An 18,288-nucleotide genomic window follows, 5' to 3' on the forward strand; every position below is an offset into this window, starting at 1 on the left:
CCAATTTATTAACGCTAGCAGTGTCAACAGTGTTCATCTTTATCTGAAACAGTAACCTTCAAAAAAAAAAAAATCACGATGCGATGTACATACTATACAATATAGTGATAATATAATGAATGCAAATATTTATGTATGAAATTTCATTTTAAGTTTTGTTTTGCCTCAATTCAGAATTCATATAGAACAACACGTTGGAGTACAATTTATGTGGTGGTAAATTTTCCGTTCCTTAAAAGCCCCCGCAGACTGCAGACTGACTTGTCGACTGATAGTTCGGTCGGCTTCTAATTCAGTACGGAGAGGTATGCATGTGCGCACATTACACCGATTCAGTTGGGTCGGTTTTTGCACCAGTAGGCCGATCCGACCAAACTGTCGGCTGAAAAAAAAGTCTGTAGTGTGCGAGGCTCTAATACAATTCGCACTGCTACGTGAAAACATACGTTATTATTAGTATACTATGTGCAGAATTAATGCACAAAGTATACTAATGAATCCATGAATTGTGAAAATTAGTTTTACCACATAAAAAAACTAAGTTTTTCATTTCCATTGAACACTAATTTGATACGGAGAAGTTAATTTTCATGCAGAATTTCTATTTGAAAAGTTTTCATTCTGCCTGAAAACCCAATATTATCTTTGACGCTTCACTAACCCGTAATACGAAGTTCAATGACGTACAGTTCATTTCGTATTCACCGTGATGTGTACGGGAATAATGTATGGTAACACGGGGTGATTTGGACCACTTCTGTACTTCAAAAAGTACGGGTCAATTTGAATTTTTTCATAATGTCATTTCCTTCTATTGTTGAACCGTATGTACCTAACGTAAAAAAACTTTGGTTAAATTTCACAAGTAGAGGGAAACGATATCATAAAAACAGCAAGCACTTTGATTTTCAGAAAATGTGAATTTTTCGATCGCGGTTTTAAGGTTTTCTTTCCGTTGATTAATCAAACTTTTCGTGTATTGTGCAGTAAAATTCTGTTCGCCTACAGAGGAGGAACAATTTAATGCAGCGAAACTGTATGTTTGATAACAATGAATGGAATTGATTGCATTTTAATTTTTGCATGTTTTGTGGGGTGATATGGACACGTTTCTGTGGGGTGAATTGGTCCTACAGGTTTGAGGCTTTTCTTTGGTCTAATTGATTCCAGATTTCGCTGAATTACAAAATGAGGATGGACAGACAACGTTCGAAGAAGAAGGAGCTTGAAAAGGCAACACAGGACATCAAGAACGGATTTTCTTTGACCAAGCATCGAAAAAGTTTGGAAATGCTGTAACAACAGTGAAAAGATTCCTGCAGAATTCGAGATGATCTCAATCCATATTTTCTGGTCTGGAATCTGGCCAAGACACCAGGTATCGAACCCAGAACACGGTTACTGATTGTAACATTATTCCAAAATACTTTACATAAGCATAAGAATATTTGTTTTTCGATGAAACACACACTGGACCAAATCACCCCACATACGGTCCAAATCACCCCGCATAAAATTCCAATGCCCAAAAATCATCTTTTTATCTTATGATTTATTTGATAATTTGAAACTTGATATAACGATTATTTAAACATTATTGATTGAGAGAAAACAAGTGTAGCTCAGTGTACAATGTGACATTTTTCGTTTAGACCGTATTGGTTTGGAGATATTAGGCGTCTAAGCAAATCGCCCCCATTCCCCCTACTGGAATGTTATCGTGAATAACCATTTTGCTGTGAATTTGGATGTTTTTATACCAATCGAATCGGAAATTCGGGAAGATTCGCTGAATATGCGTTATACGTTGAAATCTTCTAACCTTTAAATGGTTTGAATTATTGAAATTTCGAAGCATCTTCATGTTTGTTTGGTAGTAGTATCGATTATTGATAATGTATTGATAGTTACCTTATATTTGAAGAGTTTCTTGACTTTTGAGTATATTTCAGTAGAAATTGCTTTTGTAGTAATTTTAGCAAACTATTCGCATAGAAATTACTTTGCTGTTTGGGGGCAAAATGGTCAGTGGTTGATTACGACTTACAATGTTGTTTTTACTAAAAAAACAGGAAGTGGGTTATATCTATGGCATAACCACAAGGGTGACGTAGGACTATCGTTGATTTAGAGATCATTTGTTTGAAGTTGAATCTCAATCCATTCTGAATGAATGAATAAATGAATATTTGGGGGACTTCGAAAACGAGAGCGTTACGTTGGAGGCACAAGGTTTTATGCATCCAATATAGGATACGAAAAACCTTGTTCTGAAGAATAATCTTTAGAAGCTAACCTGCTAACTGTACTTGATTGACAAATCACAAACCCAAATGTATTATATGGATATTTTATGGATAGAAAACATTAAAATAAACTCTTTCGCTTGAATGTAATTTTCAATTCCAAGGGGAACTGGCAGATTATTTTCCAGCAATCATTAGATATTTCCACATTTTCCTCGATACTGGAAGCCCACCAGTGGTTAATACTAATTCGATAACCACCTGTTAATAGCACTTGATTGAAACATATTTGGTCACAGTGTTACATGGATAGAAAACATTCAAATAAACTCTTTCACATGAATGTATTTTTAAATTCCCAGAGGAACTGGCAGATTATTTTCAGTAACGATTAGATATTTCCACATTTTCCTCGATACTGGAAGCCTACCAGTGGTTAATGCTAATTCGATAACCATCTGTTAATAGCACTTGATTGAAACATATTTGGTCACAGTGTTACATGGATAGAAAACATTCAAATAAACTCTTTCACATGAATGTATTTTCAAATTCCCAGAGGAACTGGCAGATTATTTTCCAGCACTGATTAGATCTTTCCGGAACTTTCTCGATGCTGAATGGCATCCAAACGGAAAGAATTCTGCGCGTGTATGTGTCGATCCTTCGCCGTCCACCTCCTCCAGCACGTTAGGCAACGATGTTGTCTTGTCGATGTCCTCACGAAAAATGAATGCATCTCACCACCAGAATATCGCTTAAGTATGCTTTTTGTGTGTGATTGAATCGAGAGAAGGTGTGGTTTACGATGGCAATTTGGAAGGCAAACTAGAGGGGAATGAACTCTCTGAGCTCGGAACTTTCGGCGACTGAGCAATAATCGATTGCGGACGCATACAATATTGGATACGCAAATATCCTACTTATGGGGAAGAATAATCTTCAGAAGCTATCCTGTTAATTGCGATTGATTGAAAAATCACAAAACTAAATGTATTTGGTCACAGTGTTACATGGATAGAAAACATTCAAATAAACTCTTTCACATGAATGTATTTTTAAATTCCCAGAGGAACTGGCAGTTTATTTTCCAGAAATTATTAGAACTTTCCGGAATTTTCTCGATGCTGAATGGCATCCAAACGAAGAATTCCGCGCGTGTATGTGTGTGTGTGGCGGCTGCTCCGAACTCTTCCCGGGGAACCGTTTGTGGCATCACTCTCCTCCTGATGGATTCTCTTCTGGCCTAAGGTGCACAAACAGGCTCTTGGTGGCACCGTTCATCCGCGCTTTCATGATAAACGAAGAGCTTCACCACAACAGCGACAACATGCTCCAATCGCTGTTCAATTAGAACTGAGTGGATTTCCGAGCGGCGCTCGCTTATATACCGATTGGTGATTTCAATAGCCTGTTTTGAAAGCAATTTTAAGACTATTGAAACAAGTTTTTGGATCAAAAAGTAACAAGTATAGAACGCGTAGACATTTTATCTTTCGAATGAAGTGTTTATCATACCATTTCGTTCAGTTGTTTAGGAGCTATTAACGCTCAAAATCTCGGTCTCCGGCGTAACGCTTTCGTTTTCGAAACTTTGATTTTACACCCCGGTATAGAAATGAAAGACGTAGTCCTACGTCAATAATAACCCTTATCAGATAATGTTTTGAAGAGGTCACTAATCCTGGGAAGGGGCATCCCAGCAAAAGTCAAGCTTCATTATGTGTTTCTTACTATGTTTTTGTGAGTATGATTTGGACAAAATATAACGCATAAATATATTCCTTTTAACTTCAAAATACCAAACCAAATGACCAAATTGTTCAGGATTAAAAACAGGACACGTAAGCCCAAACAATAATCAAAAAGTCATATTTTTTGAAGCATTCTATTGGACGAATAAAACCAATAATACAACCAATCAAGCAAACATTCTTAGATGTACCTGCTCTGTTTTCTGCAATGAAGGAAGATGCCGTAGAAACTTTGCGAAAGATGCTATGATTTCTGGATTTCATAAAATTTGTTTATGGTTAAAACATAGCGTTTATGGTTTAGAGAGGCAGCCACTCAATACAAAAAGTTCGGCTTGTGTCAGGTGGAAGCGAGCCTCACAATTATTTATGAAAATACGTGTAAAGGGGTTGGCTGAAGTACTATGTTTTTTACGACTGGCATAATCACGTCTACATAATTCTTGAGAATGATTTTGTAGAGACGGAACAAATCCATAGCGTAGCAACAACATATTTGCGCACATATAGTCTCAATGACTGGTCGATTGAAACTCTTACTCGTTCCACATTTTTGGGGGTTCTTCAACTCCTATGCCTTTTAGTTGTGCCATCAGAGTAGTTTCAATCACACGTTTAAACCTCGTTCGCATTGCTTTGAGGATCTTGGACCGATTCTGAGTGGGGAATGTCACAATGTCGGATGAACCCTTTTTGCTTCACAATCACTGTTTGTTTTCATAAAAGGCGAGTATGACCAAGCCCTGATATTCACCGATCAAATCATTACAGTGATTGAAAATGGGACCCCCTATCTGGCCGAAGTGATAAACAAGCGAGTTGAATAAAATAACTCTGTAGTCATGCGTCAAAAACGTAGTCTTATCATGGATAATGTTCAATTTATTAAGAATGTAATGATAGAACAAACGGTTCCCGGAATAAATCACCCCATGGAACAACTGCTACAAAAAAATTGTAGTAGGCTAAAAATATTGTGAAAATGGGTATACGACGGTCTGTGGTACCGTGCGAGGGTATACGAGTAATGATTATGAGCGCTTAATGTCCAAACCAAAATACCTATAATTGTGGGAAACTTCTTCAGATTGTAAACCAAAATCAAGTGTGTTTGTGTGGTAATGGATCCTCGTTTTATCCATTGTCGAAAGAAGTTTACTCGATTACGCTTCAGCAATGCCATTCAATCATCACGTGCCGCTATTTTTGGTCGACTGTCAGCAAACACGGCACCCATCGCGCTGGTGGATTTTTCATGTCCAAAATTTCGTGCAAAATTCCACTAGTTCTTTTGAAATGCCTACGGCCTCAGCTAACTCGCGTAACTTCACTTTATGATCATTCAAAGCGAGTCGATGCACTTGTTGTACGATTTCTGGATTCGTAGCCTCTTTTGGCCTTCCAGAACTATGTGCAACTGCGGTGCTTGTACGGCCCATTAATTCACTAACCCACCGATAACTGTTGTTTTCAAAGGAGCAGAAGTGGAATAACATTTTGTCAACAACTGCATTGATTGTTCAGGAGTTTTTCGCATCAAAAGCAATGTTTGATCAAAAAACGATATTTCTCCTGTTCTATTTTCTATACGAATGTTCAGTTAGTGACACTTAAACAGTAGTTTGTGAACAAATAAACGAGTGACAGATGAACCTCTCGAAATGAATCTTGTTCATATTTAGTTACGCCATCTGGAGTGAGAATTGAACTCCTGAACTTCAGCGTGAGATATACGGATGTTACCACTGCGCCAGATCGTCTCCAATATTACAAATATTTCCAATCAACTCGACGCAAACATCTTTGCTATCTTTTGGAAAATGATCGAGTTATAAGTGTTCTGTATCTTTCATCATTTCTCACATGTTTATTGTTTAGATTTTCATATTACTCACCATATATTCCTGTTAGAATTAGTCCTGCGTAAAAAACAGAACGGAAATCAATCCCGAAACATCCGAAATTATTCAACCACTCGGCTACAGTCGCGTGTTGTCGTCATATATATTGCTTTGAAATAATAAGAAATAATAATTCATTTATAACAGAAAAAGAACAAAACAAAGTTCTTTTTCTGTTATGAATGAATTATTATTTCTAAAGACTGTCATATTTTAAAACTCAAACTATTTGCAAATTTTTCAAATTTCTTAACTATTTCAGCCTCAAAGCTCCCACAAAGGAAGGATTGACTAAAAGTAACCCATCTAAGAGACATCGAGAACGACTTAATGCCGAGCTTGACCTGTTGGCGTCGTTACTACCGTTTGAACAGAACATTTTGAGCAAGCTCGACCGCCTGAGTATTTTACGATTATCTGTAAGCTACTTGAGAACGAAAAGTTACTTTCAAGGTAAATTATTTATAAATGAATATGAACCATAAAATTATCATGAAATCGGAATGGTTCCCAGTGACCAAATGTCTATAAATACAAATCAAAAAAAGAAACGAGGACGAACGGTTTCATATAATGGTCAGATGGTACACAAATATGCAGATAAATTTATTTTAATCAACAAAAGTTTCCGAAATACCGGGGATATTAAGTATATGGATACTAGCAAGATTTACGTAATATTCGAATAGTCAGAAAAAGCATCGAGAAATATGCTTATTTAAATGCACCGTATTCAGGAGGAAGGCTCTGAACCACCGCTTCTGTTTAGGTACCAACTAATATTTACAAGCTATGACCCTATCAATGAGGTGTCAATTTTTATAGTCGATTCGTGTGCAACTTCCATGAGCTTCGTCATCCCCTAGACAAATACTCAAGAAGGTTACGAAGTGGAAGTAGAATTCCGATTGTCAGCGATCATTTGAGCAGATCAAGCAATTGCTGCAGTTGGATATGTTGCAGACGCTCTACGATCCAACATCATCGTGGCAGTTGACGCTTGCAGCATGGGCATCGGCGCAGTTGTCTTCCACGAATTTCCAAATGGACACTTGAAGACACGTATCGAGATTCCTCACCCCGACGGAGCAAGCCTACGGGCAACCTAAAAAGGAAGTACTTGCGCTTAAACACAAAGTAATAAAGTTTTATAAGTTGGCGATTTACTGTTACTGTAACCCGCTACTGTCAATCTTTGACTCGAAGAAGGATATCCCACTGCATACCGCAAATTGACTGCAACTACTCAACTACGATTTCAATACCATGTTACATCGGTTGCGCCGATATGATGATACAACATAACAGGACTGATTGACGGTACCAAGCAGTCAGAGGAAGACTACGTCGCGTCATCCGTGAAGGCTGGTCAATCACAAATCCGGACGTTCGTTCCTACTTGAACAAGCGAGGCTGTCTTACCCATGTTCACGATTGGTTTTTGTTTCACTATGGTTGTTTCAAGCAAGTTCCGAAGGTAAATTCCGAAACAGATTCATCGTGGACATCCTATTATGGTTCGAATGGAGTAGATTGCACGCAGATTTGCCTACTGGTCGGGAATAGATAATGCCATCGCGGATTTCGTCCTTGCTGCACTGCTGAAAAAACCGTTAAGACAACACTGGAATCATGACCCATTCCAGACAAGCCGTGGTGTACATGATGATAAGCCGGAAGAGTGAACTACAATGTTTCCCTGCGAGATCGCCAACATTTTACATGTTCACACACCGACGAATTGAAGTAACGTTCGACAGAAGTTGTTTCAGGACCTAGTCTGAACCAAAGTTCAAGCCCATTATCGGTATTCGACAACTGATTTGGCCTAGACTTGCCATCTCCAGCAGTTATAGTGGTAGATCTGAACCCAGTTTCTAAAGAGGAGCTGGAAACTGAAGGGTCGGATTACTTTTAGGAAGATAACGATGAAGAAGATGATCTATCACAGCCAAATCTAGCGCCAGTTCTGGTTTCGGCTCCAGCAAGGAAACTGCGAACCCGGTTGCCAACGAGGCTCGAACCGAACCATCGCGCGGATAGCTTTTTCATGTCCAAAATGTCGTGCAAAATCGTTCTTTCCATTCGTTCTTTTGAAATCACTACGGCCTCAGCTAACTCACGTAACTTTACTTTATGGTCGTTCAAAACGAGTCGATGCACTTGTTTTACGATTTCTGGATTCGTTGCTCTTAGAGAGCGATGTGCATCTGCGGTGCTTGTACGACTCATTATCCATAGCAGGGACTATCAAACTATTTTGGGCAAGAGACCCCATTTTTCAGAATGAATCGATACCACCCCCGTAGCCAAATTTCTTTTTTGAAAATTATCTTTATCTAAGTTAAGTGAGTGAACTTGATATTATTCTCTCATCGATAAATAGACATATAATTCAGTAAATATCAAGTATAATTAATAATTATTAAGACAAATTACAACAATGATACTTTCTACTAAAATATTAGTCATTCTTATAACATTTACACAGTATCATGAAAGTTTCAAATGAGAATTTGTGTCAGTTTCCGACCCCTGGGAAACCGACATCGACTCAAGGAGCGTGTTAAAAACTCGTTTGAAACATTACATAAAACATTTTTTTTGTTATAGAGAACTCGTACTGATTTTTTTTCCAGTTGTCATGCATAAGACTAAAGGAGAAAATGGAATTATCACAACGCAACATCTCCATGATACATACAGATCAAGGGATTCAGGAAACCTTGAACCAGGCATGACTGATGGAGAAATGTTCCTACAGGTAAGATTTTCTATGACCTTATTCATACTGAGATTGTTGATTGTGATGAGTTTCGCTCAATATGGACAAAATGTTCATATGAGCTACAAAATTTACTGCTAGTTTCTCAATGAAGTATAAGGAGATTGTCATTTTATTCTATGACGCACCTGTCCATACAATTTCAATTCATTTTCAATTCCAAACGTATCGACCAGAACCATATTTGAACTGGACGTTTATTCGTTCATACGGGCCAGCTGAATTTCTGATCTTACACAACCCCACATAGGCACATTACTGTGATCCGAGTAAATCGCCCCAGAAAACAACCGTGGGGTCTAGAAATATTGTGGCGCGGAAAAAACATCATGGGTAAAATGCATCACATTTCTATTATAAATTATTGTTTTCGTTTTTCGAAATTTATTCTAAGGTCAATGTAATGGGGCGATGTACCCATTCAACAAGGATAAGGAATCGAGGTGGCCTAAGCCGCCAAGATGACGCGAAACGAGTTGGCCGCCGACAGACCACCGGAAGCGGCGGTCTCACGAACGCAAATTTGTGTTCCACTGATTGCCTGATTAGTATGAAACATGGGATATGAATCTTAGGCATACGTTTGCCTGGTGCATTGCGTTTGTTCGGGTAATTTTTGTTTGAAATACAATACCGCGCCACATATTTCCAGCCTAATACACTTTTTCTGAGTGGTTGTTTGTATTGCAGTAGTTTTCTGGGGCATTGAAGAAATCCACATTACAGTTACTGGAATCCTTGACTCTCAAAAAATAACACGGATGAACCGTAGGAATCGTTGCGTAACTAAGACAAGGAAGATAGTTTAATTCTAGTTAAGTATGAATATTTTCTGCCTGAATGTCTTGCTGTCTCAATTAATTCGTTGTATCTTCGCGAATTTAACGTTTGCATTAAAAAAATCACTTTTTTCGGATGGTGATAACAAAAAACAAAGACAGATAATTGAGTTTGATAAATTTCCATGGAAGATTATATTAGCTTACTTGTAAAAAAGATCTACGCCCTTGCGAGTGCCCTTCGGTCAGTTAACCGGAACATGGCGCCATGGCGGACGAAAATATGCGTGTAGGCATGTTTTTGAGTTCTTTCTTCGTTTTATTTATCAATTCCTTCTCAATTTTCGCGACAAAATTGTTCAAGTAGATTTTACGCTTCAGGTTTGCCCATTCTCGATGGAACGCAGCTGGGGGACGTTGGGCGGATTCGCCGACTTGGGCACCACATCGATATTCAGCCGCTCCATCTTCTCTAACTATCGCTTCGACTGGGCCAGAACAACGCGTCTTCGCCCTTATGGTATTCCTCGATGAACGACGCAACTTCCGCCAGGCACTTCGTACTAGAAATTTCCCCGTTCACGGCCAGTCCGGAGCTAAAGAAGAGCTGCTTTGACAACCCCTTCTCACTGATTGTCAGCCACAGCAGCACTTTCTTGGGGAACTTGGTGTGTGAAATAAACTTTACTTCGGAGCTCACTTACTTCGTGGGCGAAGTAAAATACAAAGTACCCTGCCAATCGTTGCCATCCAGGGTGAGATACATCTCGTCGTCCATCACTACCGCCACGTCACGATTCCCCGGGGAAATCGACTTGACCATCTTATTCAGCCGCTACCGTTGCGTCATTGCCTGCAGATCCGAGACCAGTGGACGGGACTTCCGCTTTCTGACATGTACGTCCATGTTCGCCAGGTATTTTTTCACTGCGTGGTCGGTTGCACCGACCTCCTAGCCAAGCGCACGCAGCGATGTAGCCACTTTTCCCTCGATCTTCCTCTTCTGCATCCTTTTGGAGCTTCTTGTCGCTCAGGGTCGTCGGCCGTCCGGAACCGGGATTTCTTTCAATGCTCTGATTGTTGTCTAATAGTGCCAAATGTTGTATTCACAACTATCCCAAAACTACTATGGATTACAGTACCGATTTCGTTCACCATGTTGCCCATACTAATATGATATAGAATAAACATTTTGATTACATTTTTGGTTAAACTAGGCTTCTGACGCAGTCATCAAACTTTAATAAATTGCTGAGTAACAATAAAAGCAATTAGAAGCCTACCTGTGTGCACCCGTGGCCGAGTGGTTAGCGTCTCAATTATCATGCCGGGTGTTCGGGTTCGATTCCCGTTCTGGCCGGGGGATTTTTCGTCAAAGAAATTTCCTTCGACTTGCACTGTGGTCACGCGTATTCTAGAGCTTTCCCCTCGGAATACATTCAAGGCGTGTTATTTGGCTTAAGAAATCTCAACTAAGTATTAATAAATTACGCTCGTTAATGCATACGTTGAGACGGCAAAAGTTCCACAGGGAACGTTAACGCCATTCAAGAAGAAAAAGAAGCCTACCTATTATCAAGTAAAGTTCGCATGAGAGAGGTGAGAATATTTTTCCATTCCAGTTTCTTCTCCTAGCTTTCAGATGTAAATGCGACGTTCGTTTGTTGCGTTTAATTTCAATTTCATGGAACTACCGTATTTTACGGGATCGAGTCACATCTAAAAATATTGGATTTTTTGTTTAAAATCAAGTATGTTACTATTTCACATCAGCTGAATGACTTTTCCTTTCTATGATAAGGAAATGTGCTGACATGCAGAAATTCGTGCAGCAAAACGTTTAGTTATGATCTTTTACAATGAAATTAATTTTGTAAATTTTGTAGTTTCAAATTTTGATAATCCTCAATCATTGAGCTCTAAATTTAATGTCATATACGATTGTTTTTTATTTGTTTTAAATGCAAACTTTTTTTATACTTTTTCAGGCGTTAAATGGTTTCATCATCATTTTAACTTGTGAAGGAGAAGTTTTCTTTGCAACGCACACAATTGAAAGCTATCTTGGTTTTCATCAGGTAAGATTTATATTTTCGATAACTTATTTTCAAATTTCAATTTCTGACGGATGGTGTATGGCTTGTTCGATTCATATATATTCAAGTACCCGCACCTTGCATATATTTGCAATTCCGATTCCCCCAGGCTCATTAGTTCTACAGTCTGTGTCAGGGAAACACATTCCGGTCAGCAAAAATGCATGCGAGTGCAAAAGTACCACCGGCTTGCATGTATTTACACCATTCTTTGTGTGGACACCGACTGGACAACATCGTTGCTGGACGAGCTGGACGGCGAAGGATCGAGTGCCTTTCTCAAGGCAATGTGGGTGGAGGTGTAGTGCAGGAGTAGAGTAAAGTTTTCCAATGGCCTTTCTCAAGGCTAGAGACGAATGAACTGAAAAGTTTAAAGTCTCTATAATACAAAACCATTCCATTCCATGTATTTACAATGCCTATTTCTCCAGGCTGCTTGGCTTTAAAATCTGTGTTAGGGAAACTAATTCCAGCGATCCTACATCAACCGATACGCAATCATAAGCGAATTTCCGAGCAGGAATTCGTTTGTATAAATTTGTGTGATTTCAATAGCTTATTTTCAAAGCATTTTTTAAGCTATTGAAATAATTTTCGATTCAATAACAATCAATCATATAACTGTTGGACATTTTATCTTTCGAATTAAGTTATTATCATACCACTACGTTCAGCCTGCAAAGAGGTATTAACATTCAAAATCTTGCAGTCCAAATGTAACGTTCTTGTTTTCGAAACTATATTTTCCTTTTAAAAAACAGGAAGTGGGTTATATCTATGGTATAACCGCAAGGGTGACGTAGGACTATCGTTGATTTGGAGATCATTTGAATAAATTAATATTTGGGAGACTTCGAAAACGAGAGCGTTACGTTGGAGGCACAAGGTTTTATGCATCCAATATTGGATACGGAAATATCCTACTGATGGGGAAGAATAATCTTCAGAAGCTATCCTGTTAATTGCGATTGATTGAAAAACCACAAAACCAAATGTATTTGGTCACAGTGTTACATGGATAGAAAACATTCAAATAAACTCTTTCACATGAATGTATTTTTAAATTCCCAGAGGAACTGGCAGATTATTTTCCGGAACTTTCTCGATGCTGAATGGCATCCAAACGGAAAGAATTCCGTGCGTGTATGTGTGTGTAGCGATGTCTTCCCGGGGAACCGTTTGTGGCATCACTCTCCTCCTGATGGATTCCCTTCTGGCCTAGGGTGCACAAACAGGCTCTTGGTGACACCGTTCATCAGCGCTTTCATGATAAACGAAGAGCTTCACCACAACAGCGACAACATGCTCCAATCGCTGTTCAATTAGAACTGAGTGGATTTCCGAGCGGCGCTCGCTTATATACCGATTGGTGATTTCAATAGCCTGTTTTGAAAGCAATTTTAAGACTATTGAAACAAGTTTTTGGATCAAAAAGTAACAAGTATAGAACGCGTAGATATTTTATCTTTCGAATGAAGTGTTTATCATTCCATTTCGTTCAGTTGTTTAGGAGCTATTAACGCTCAAAATCTCGGTCTCCGGCGTAACGCTTTCGTTTTCGAAACTTTGATTTTACACCCCGGTATAGAAATGAAAGACGTAGTCCTACGTCAAAACATTTTCCACCATCCGGAGTTTCAAGCAAAAAACGCAATGTGTGATGTATGCAACAAGGAAAATTGTTGACTGGTCCCTGGCTGAAGTGAGACTGTGTAATAGAAACAGTAAATGCTCCGCTTTTACGCTCTGGTTTTATTAATAACTTGCAAAAAAAAAACTTGTGCCTCGTGGCTTCATGACAAACTGGTAAGGTTAGGTAAGGTAAGGTAAGTACAGAAAAAATTTATGAAAAAGTGGGAATACTTCCAATTTTCCTTAATTTAAACTGTTTACGAACTAGGAAGCCGTAATGTATAGCATTCAAACGAATCTGAGAGTTTCGATTGGTATGCAAATCAAGAAAAACGTTAAAACTACAGGGTAACCTGTTTTTGTGCGAGGCATGAGGACCGCACAAAAAAAGTAGAAGGGTCTGAGCCTATGGGCACGGACGGAAATCTGTTAGTTTAACTCTTTTGAAACTCCAAATAGTAGCCCTGAAAAAAACTGTTTGTTATATGTACTAATAACCGTCAAACGGTTTGTAACGAACAAAAAACTTCTGGCAGGAAGTTCAACTGAAAATGATTGATGAATATCAGTGTGACACATAACAGGGTGGAATGGTAGATGAAGTATATGTGGATCGGTAAACGAAAAAAAATATATCGTCATTGATTACATTGAATATGAATTTTGTGGGGAAGAAACAAAAAACAAGTTGAAAATACTTGTGATTTCGTGATATTTTGAGGTAAAATACAAAATTGAGTCGTATTGGTTCTACTGCTTAAACTTTTATAGAAGCAATTGGGTAATTGAGTATTATGAATATGAGTCATAAAGATTATTAATATTTCATTTCGTTTCATTTTCGTGATGCGATGTGAAGCCGGTCTCAATAAGTTCTTGCGTGATAATCGATGCCACCCTCCTAGTGTTGATTTTTTTTATCCAAAATATATATATTTTTTTTATTAAGGCTCATATGGCGTCAGCCTAACGGGGCCGGGAGTTCAATATTTTGACAATGTTTGATTACAACTATATTAGTAATATGTAACCGATTACTCGCGGTTGGCTCGAGGATAGTATTACAAGTGTTCTCATAATTGGGATTTTGCAGTCTTCAATGCTCTGTACGTGTGCCCGACACGGGATACTTCCTATTGGGATGCAGCTGACCGTTAATCAGCAACGCCCCCATAGTCTGCACCACATATCTAGCGTGGTGTGTCTTTCTCGACTCGAGGAATCCAGGATAGAATGATCACTAGCCGGGGCAATCATCAGCTCGTGTAAAGTTGTTAAGAGCGGTACAACCTTTGGCTCTTGTTGAATCATCAGTGGACTGCACAACTTTCGGCCCGTGTATCTGTATAGAGTGTGTGTATGTATTGCCGCGACTAAGTAAAAGTTTATAGATCGGATAGGAGGGGATATGAAACAGGGACACAACGAAGGAAACATCATTAAACGTTGACATCGGCGTTTCTGAGGAACAGGTATAGATGGAGCAGAAGATCAGGATCGCGGCTACCTAAGATATCCCGGACGGGGATATCCGATTGTCTGCCTTGTGCCCGCAATGCTCTGGAGAGCTGAGAGCGGGCAGTATGGAACCGGATACACGACCAGACAACATGCTCGATGTCGTGGTAGTCATCGCCACAATCACATAGATTGCTTGCTGCGAGCCCAATGCGATAAAGATGCGCGTTTAGGTTGTAGTGATTGGACATAAGCCGAGATATCACGCGAATGAAATCACGACGAGGGATTGAATGTCCCCTTGAACCATGCACTCGTCGAGACCTTAAGGATAATCGTGTGTAACCAACGACCGAACTCATCTTCACTCCACATGCGCTGCCAACTTACGAGCGTGTGCTGACGAGGAATGTAGAAAAATGCATTATAAGCAATTTGCCTTTCAAAAAGTGCACCTTCTGATGCGCCCACCTTAGCTAGCGAGTCCGCTTTCTCATTCCCCGTAATCGAGCAATGAGAGGGAATCCATGCTAAGGTAATCTTAAATAATTGTTCGACCAAAACACTCAATAGATGTCTTATTCTTGTTAGGAAATAAGATGATCGTTTATCAACTTTCATTGAGCGGATTGCTTCTATTGAGCCGAAACTGCCTGAAAAAATAAAATAATGGTCGATGGGCAATGTTTCAATGATCCCTAGTGCGTAGTATATCGCACCCAGTTCAGCGACACACACGGAACAAGGATCTTTGAGTTTGAAAGAGGCACTGGAATTTTCATTGAAGATGCCGAAGCCAGTGGACCCGTTTATATATGAACCGTCAGTAAAGAACATTTTATCAGATCTAACTTTCCCATATTCTGCCGAAAATATCGGCGGAATAGAATCGTAGATGATCTGGGATTCCATGGATTTTTTGTCGCATGGACAGATCAAAAATGACAGAAGAATTGCAAAAGTATGGGAAGCAAACTTGGTTGGAGATGCCTGGTGAAGGGTGCACGTCGTGGGTAAGATACTCATGGTTTAAAGACATAAAACTTGACTGAGGAGTCAGTTGGAGTAGATTTTCGAAGTTATCAATCACCATTCATTCATTCATGATTCGTGATTTTGCAACGGATGAGAAATCTGTAGGATAATTCTGTGAACCGAAGAGTAAGCGGGGGTACTCTTGCTAAGACTTCGAGACTCATCGTATGTGTCGAATGCAAACACCCCATGGCTATACGCAAGCAACGATATTGTATACTCTCCAGCTTGAGAATATGAATCCTGGCAGCTGATCGGAAGCAAAAACTGCCATATTTCTACACTGATAATATCGTTGTTTTGTACAACTTAATGCGGTGTCCTGGATGGGCACCCCGCCATGTTCCGGTAATTGTTTGGAGAAAATTGATTCTTTGCTGGCATTTCTGTTTCCGATACGCAATGTGTCTTCCTTAGGTACATTTAGAATCAAAGTATACACCGAGGTATTTGAAAAACTTAGAGTGCCTGATCGTTTTGCCGGATAGGTGAAGCTGGAATCGAACGGGTTCGTGCTTCCTAGAAGCACGTACGTACGTAGTATTGATATCATTTTCCGCTGTACAATTGACCATGTTTCCGCAGCTCGGAAGACACTCGCTTAAGATGTTCGTCACTCCCTCATAGACAGAAGTCATTCACTATCTGGACTATCTTCAACTGGATTCGGAAAAGATCTTGCTAATTTGCTTGTTAGAACGAACTATTGCACACAATCTTATGTTGCATACAACATTCATGGGAAAGAAAGAAAAGTTGAAAGAAATAATGCATAATACATGATTTACCTTCGCATTCGCTCGCAAAACATACCTCTCTTATTTGTTGAATTGCTAACTTGTTTTATTATTTCCACTGCTTAACGGGTGTTAAATAAAAAATGAGAATTTTTTCAATCACATATAAAAAAAAATTTTTTTTCATCGATTTCAGTATTTTTTTTATTAATAACATAATGTATTTTCTTCAAAAAAAATAAGAAGACGGGTGGGTAATGTCGGGGACATAACCGGAGTGACGTAGAAGTATACAACGGGGACAGCTTATTCTAAATATATATTTTAAATATATTGTTTTATTTTCTTCTCCTACGTGAATACCTACCTCTCTACCTGAAATATGGATTAGTTTACTGTTTACTCTTTATGAACATGTTGGGAGTTCTGAAATGAACCTTTGGTGTTGTGTTTTTGCGTTTTTTTACAAACTTTCTCATTTTTTTCTCACTGCCTTATAGTTGATTCTTGATTTTTTTTTCCGAAGGCTTTGTACTCATTAAATGTTCAACGTCGGGCATTTTTCGGCGTATGCACATATCGTACAATCAAAATGATGGCTGTGATAAGGAATGCATAGGTGGTCGTCAGCTCATTGAGCACATTACCGTACCTTAAACTGTGGTTTCGGAGACGAATGAATTGTAATATTTGTAGTCTCCGCAAACAAAATAAATAAAAATGAAAAAGAACTGAGGTTTTGGAGACGAACTCTACAATCTGTCGAGGAATAGACGAGCTATAAACGTTCTGAAAAACCAACGTGAATACAGGGACGGATGACCTTCGAATTAAAGTCCTTTAAAATAAGAACAGAGCAGCAGGAAATGCATAGCTCATCATATTACTCCTTAGTTATGTTTCTATACAATGCTGATGTAACGTCAGTCAATTTTCAACATCAGTTATCAACTAAAGAAAGCAGTTCTTGCTGCCGAGAAAATTCGTTAATGCCATCCTGCATACAATGTGTTGTAATTTGGAGCCACTTTTAATTCGGAGACCATGTATGGGTTTGTGAAAACTGAATGATCTATTTAAAAGACCTCAACCACCAATAAGTTCAAAAACAAGCACAAACAAAATAATTCAGTTCATATTATATGTCATATTATGTTACTTTAGAATGCATTGGTATTGTGAATAACTTTTAATAACTTTTCTTTGAATGGCTTAATGGCCCTGAAAGGCGCCGTGTTTTACGGTGGCTGGTTTTGCCACCAAAGCAGTCTGTATAAACAAACATTTTCCTTCTTCTACCTGCTGCCGTTTTGCGATTGCGTTTGCCACTCGCTGAAACTGGTTGTTGCCACCGAACCGAATGTGCTCTGTTCTGTAGGCGGGTTTTCTTATTGTCGTGAGCAGCTTTGAAAGCCAACTCGAGCACTCCGGCGGCTGAAATTCTATAACCGCTATTAGGTATGCTGGTGCTCCGGCACCAATCCGTTGATGCGATGTGATGTGAAACGATGCCATACAACCACACTGATTTACGGTTTGAAAGAGAATGATATATTTTTCAGCGGGTCCGCGCGTTTTGTACTTTAGCGGTACACGCTCACAGGATAGAGACAAATCAGCAGACTCAGCCAAAGGGGCGAGTCCAACGAGACGAACGAATGAGCGTTAAAAGGCAGCGATGGCAAAAAATATATCATACTGATTTTAACCTCCGACCGAGAAGGTCGCGTTTACTTTCAGCTCGGCAGTTTGGCGTTTTGGACAGCGGACTAGGACGTCTCCCCCTGGCGATTCCGAAGGAGTTAATTTTAATTATTTTTAAGTGGCAGCAGAAGAAGAAGCAGATAGCAACGGCTAGTTTCGAC

General features: G+C 39.2%; 1 protein-coding gene across 1 annotated transcript in view; it reads left to right on the forward strand.

The window, feature by feature from the left end:
* LOC129771698 (aryl hydrocarbon receptor) overlaps window positions 1-18,288 on the forward strand; it is a 433,577-nt gene that overhangs the window by 65,045 nt on the left and 350,244 nt on the right. The window contains exons 2-4 of the mRNA XM_055775624.1: window positions 6,164-6,354; window positions 8,541-8,665; window positions 11,454-11,543. Coding sequence (XP_055631599.1) covers window positions 6,164-6,354; window positions 8,541-8,665; window positions 11,454-11,543 — 406 coding nt within the window. The remainder of the gene's footprint in view (window positions 1-6,163; window positions 6,355-8,540; window positions 8,666-11,453; window positions 11,544-18,288) is intronic.

The sequence above is a fragment of the Toxorhynchites rutilus genome, chromosome 2, assembly GCF_029784135.1.
Source record: "Toxorhynchites rutilus septentrionalis strain SRP chromosome 2, ASM2978413v1, whole genome shotgun sequence".
Classification (NCBI taxonomy): Eukaryota; Metazoa; Arthropoda; class Insecta; order Diptera; family Culicidae; genus Toxorhynchites; species Toxorhynchites rutilus.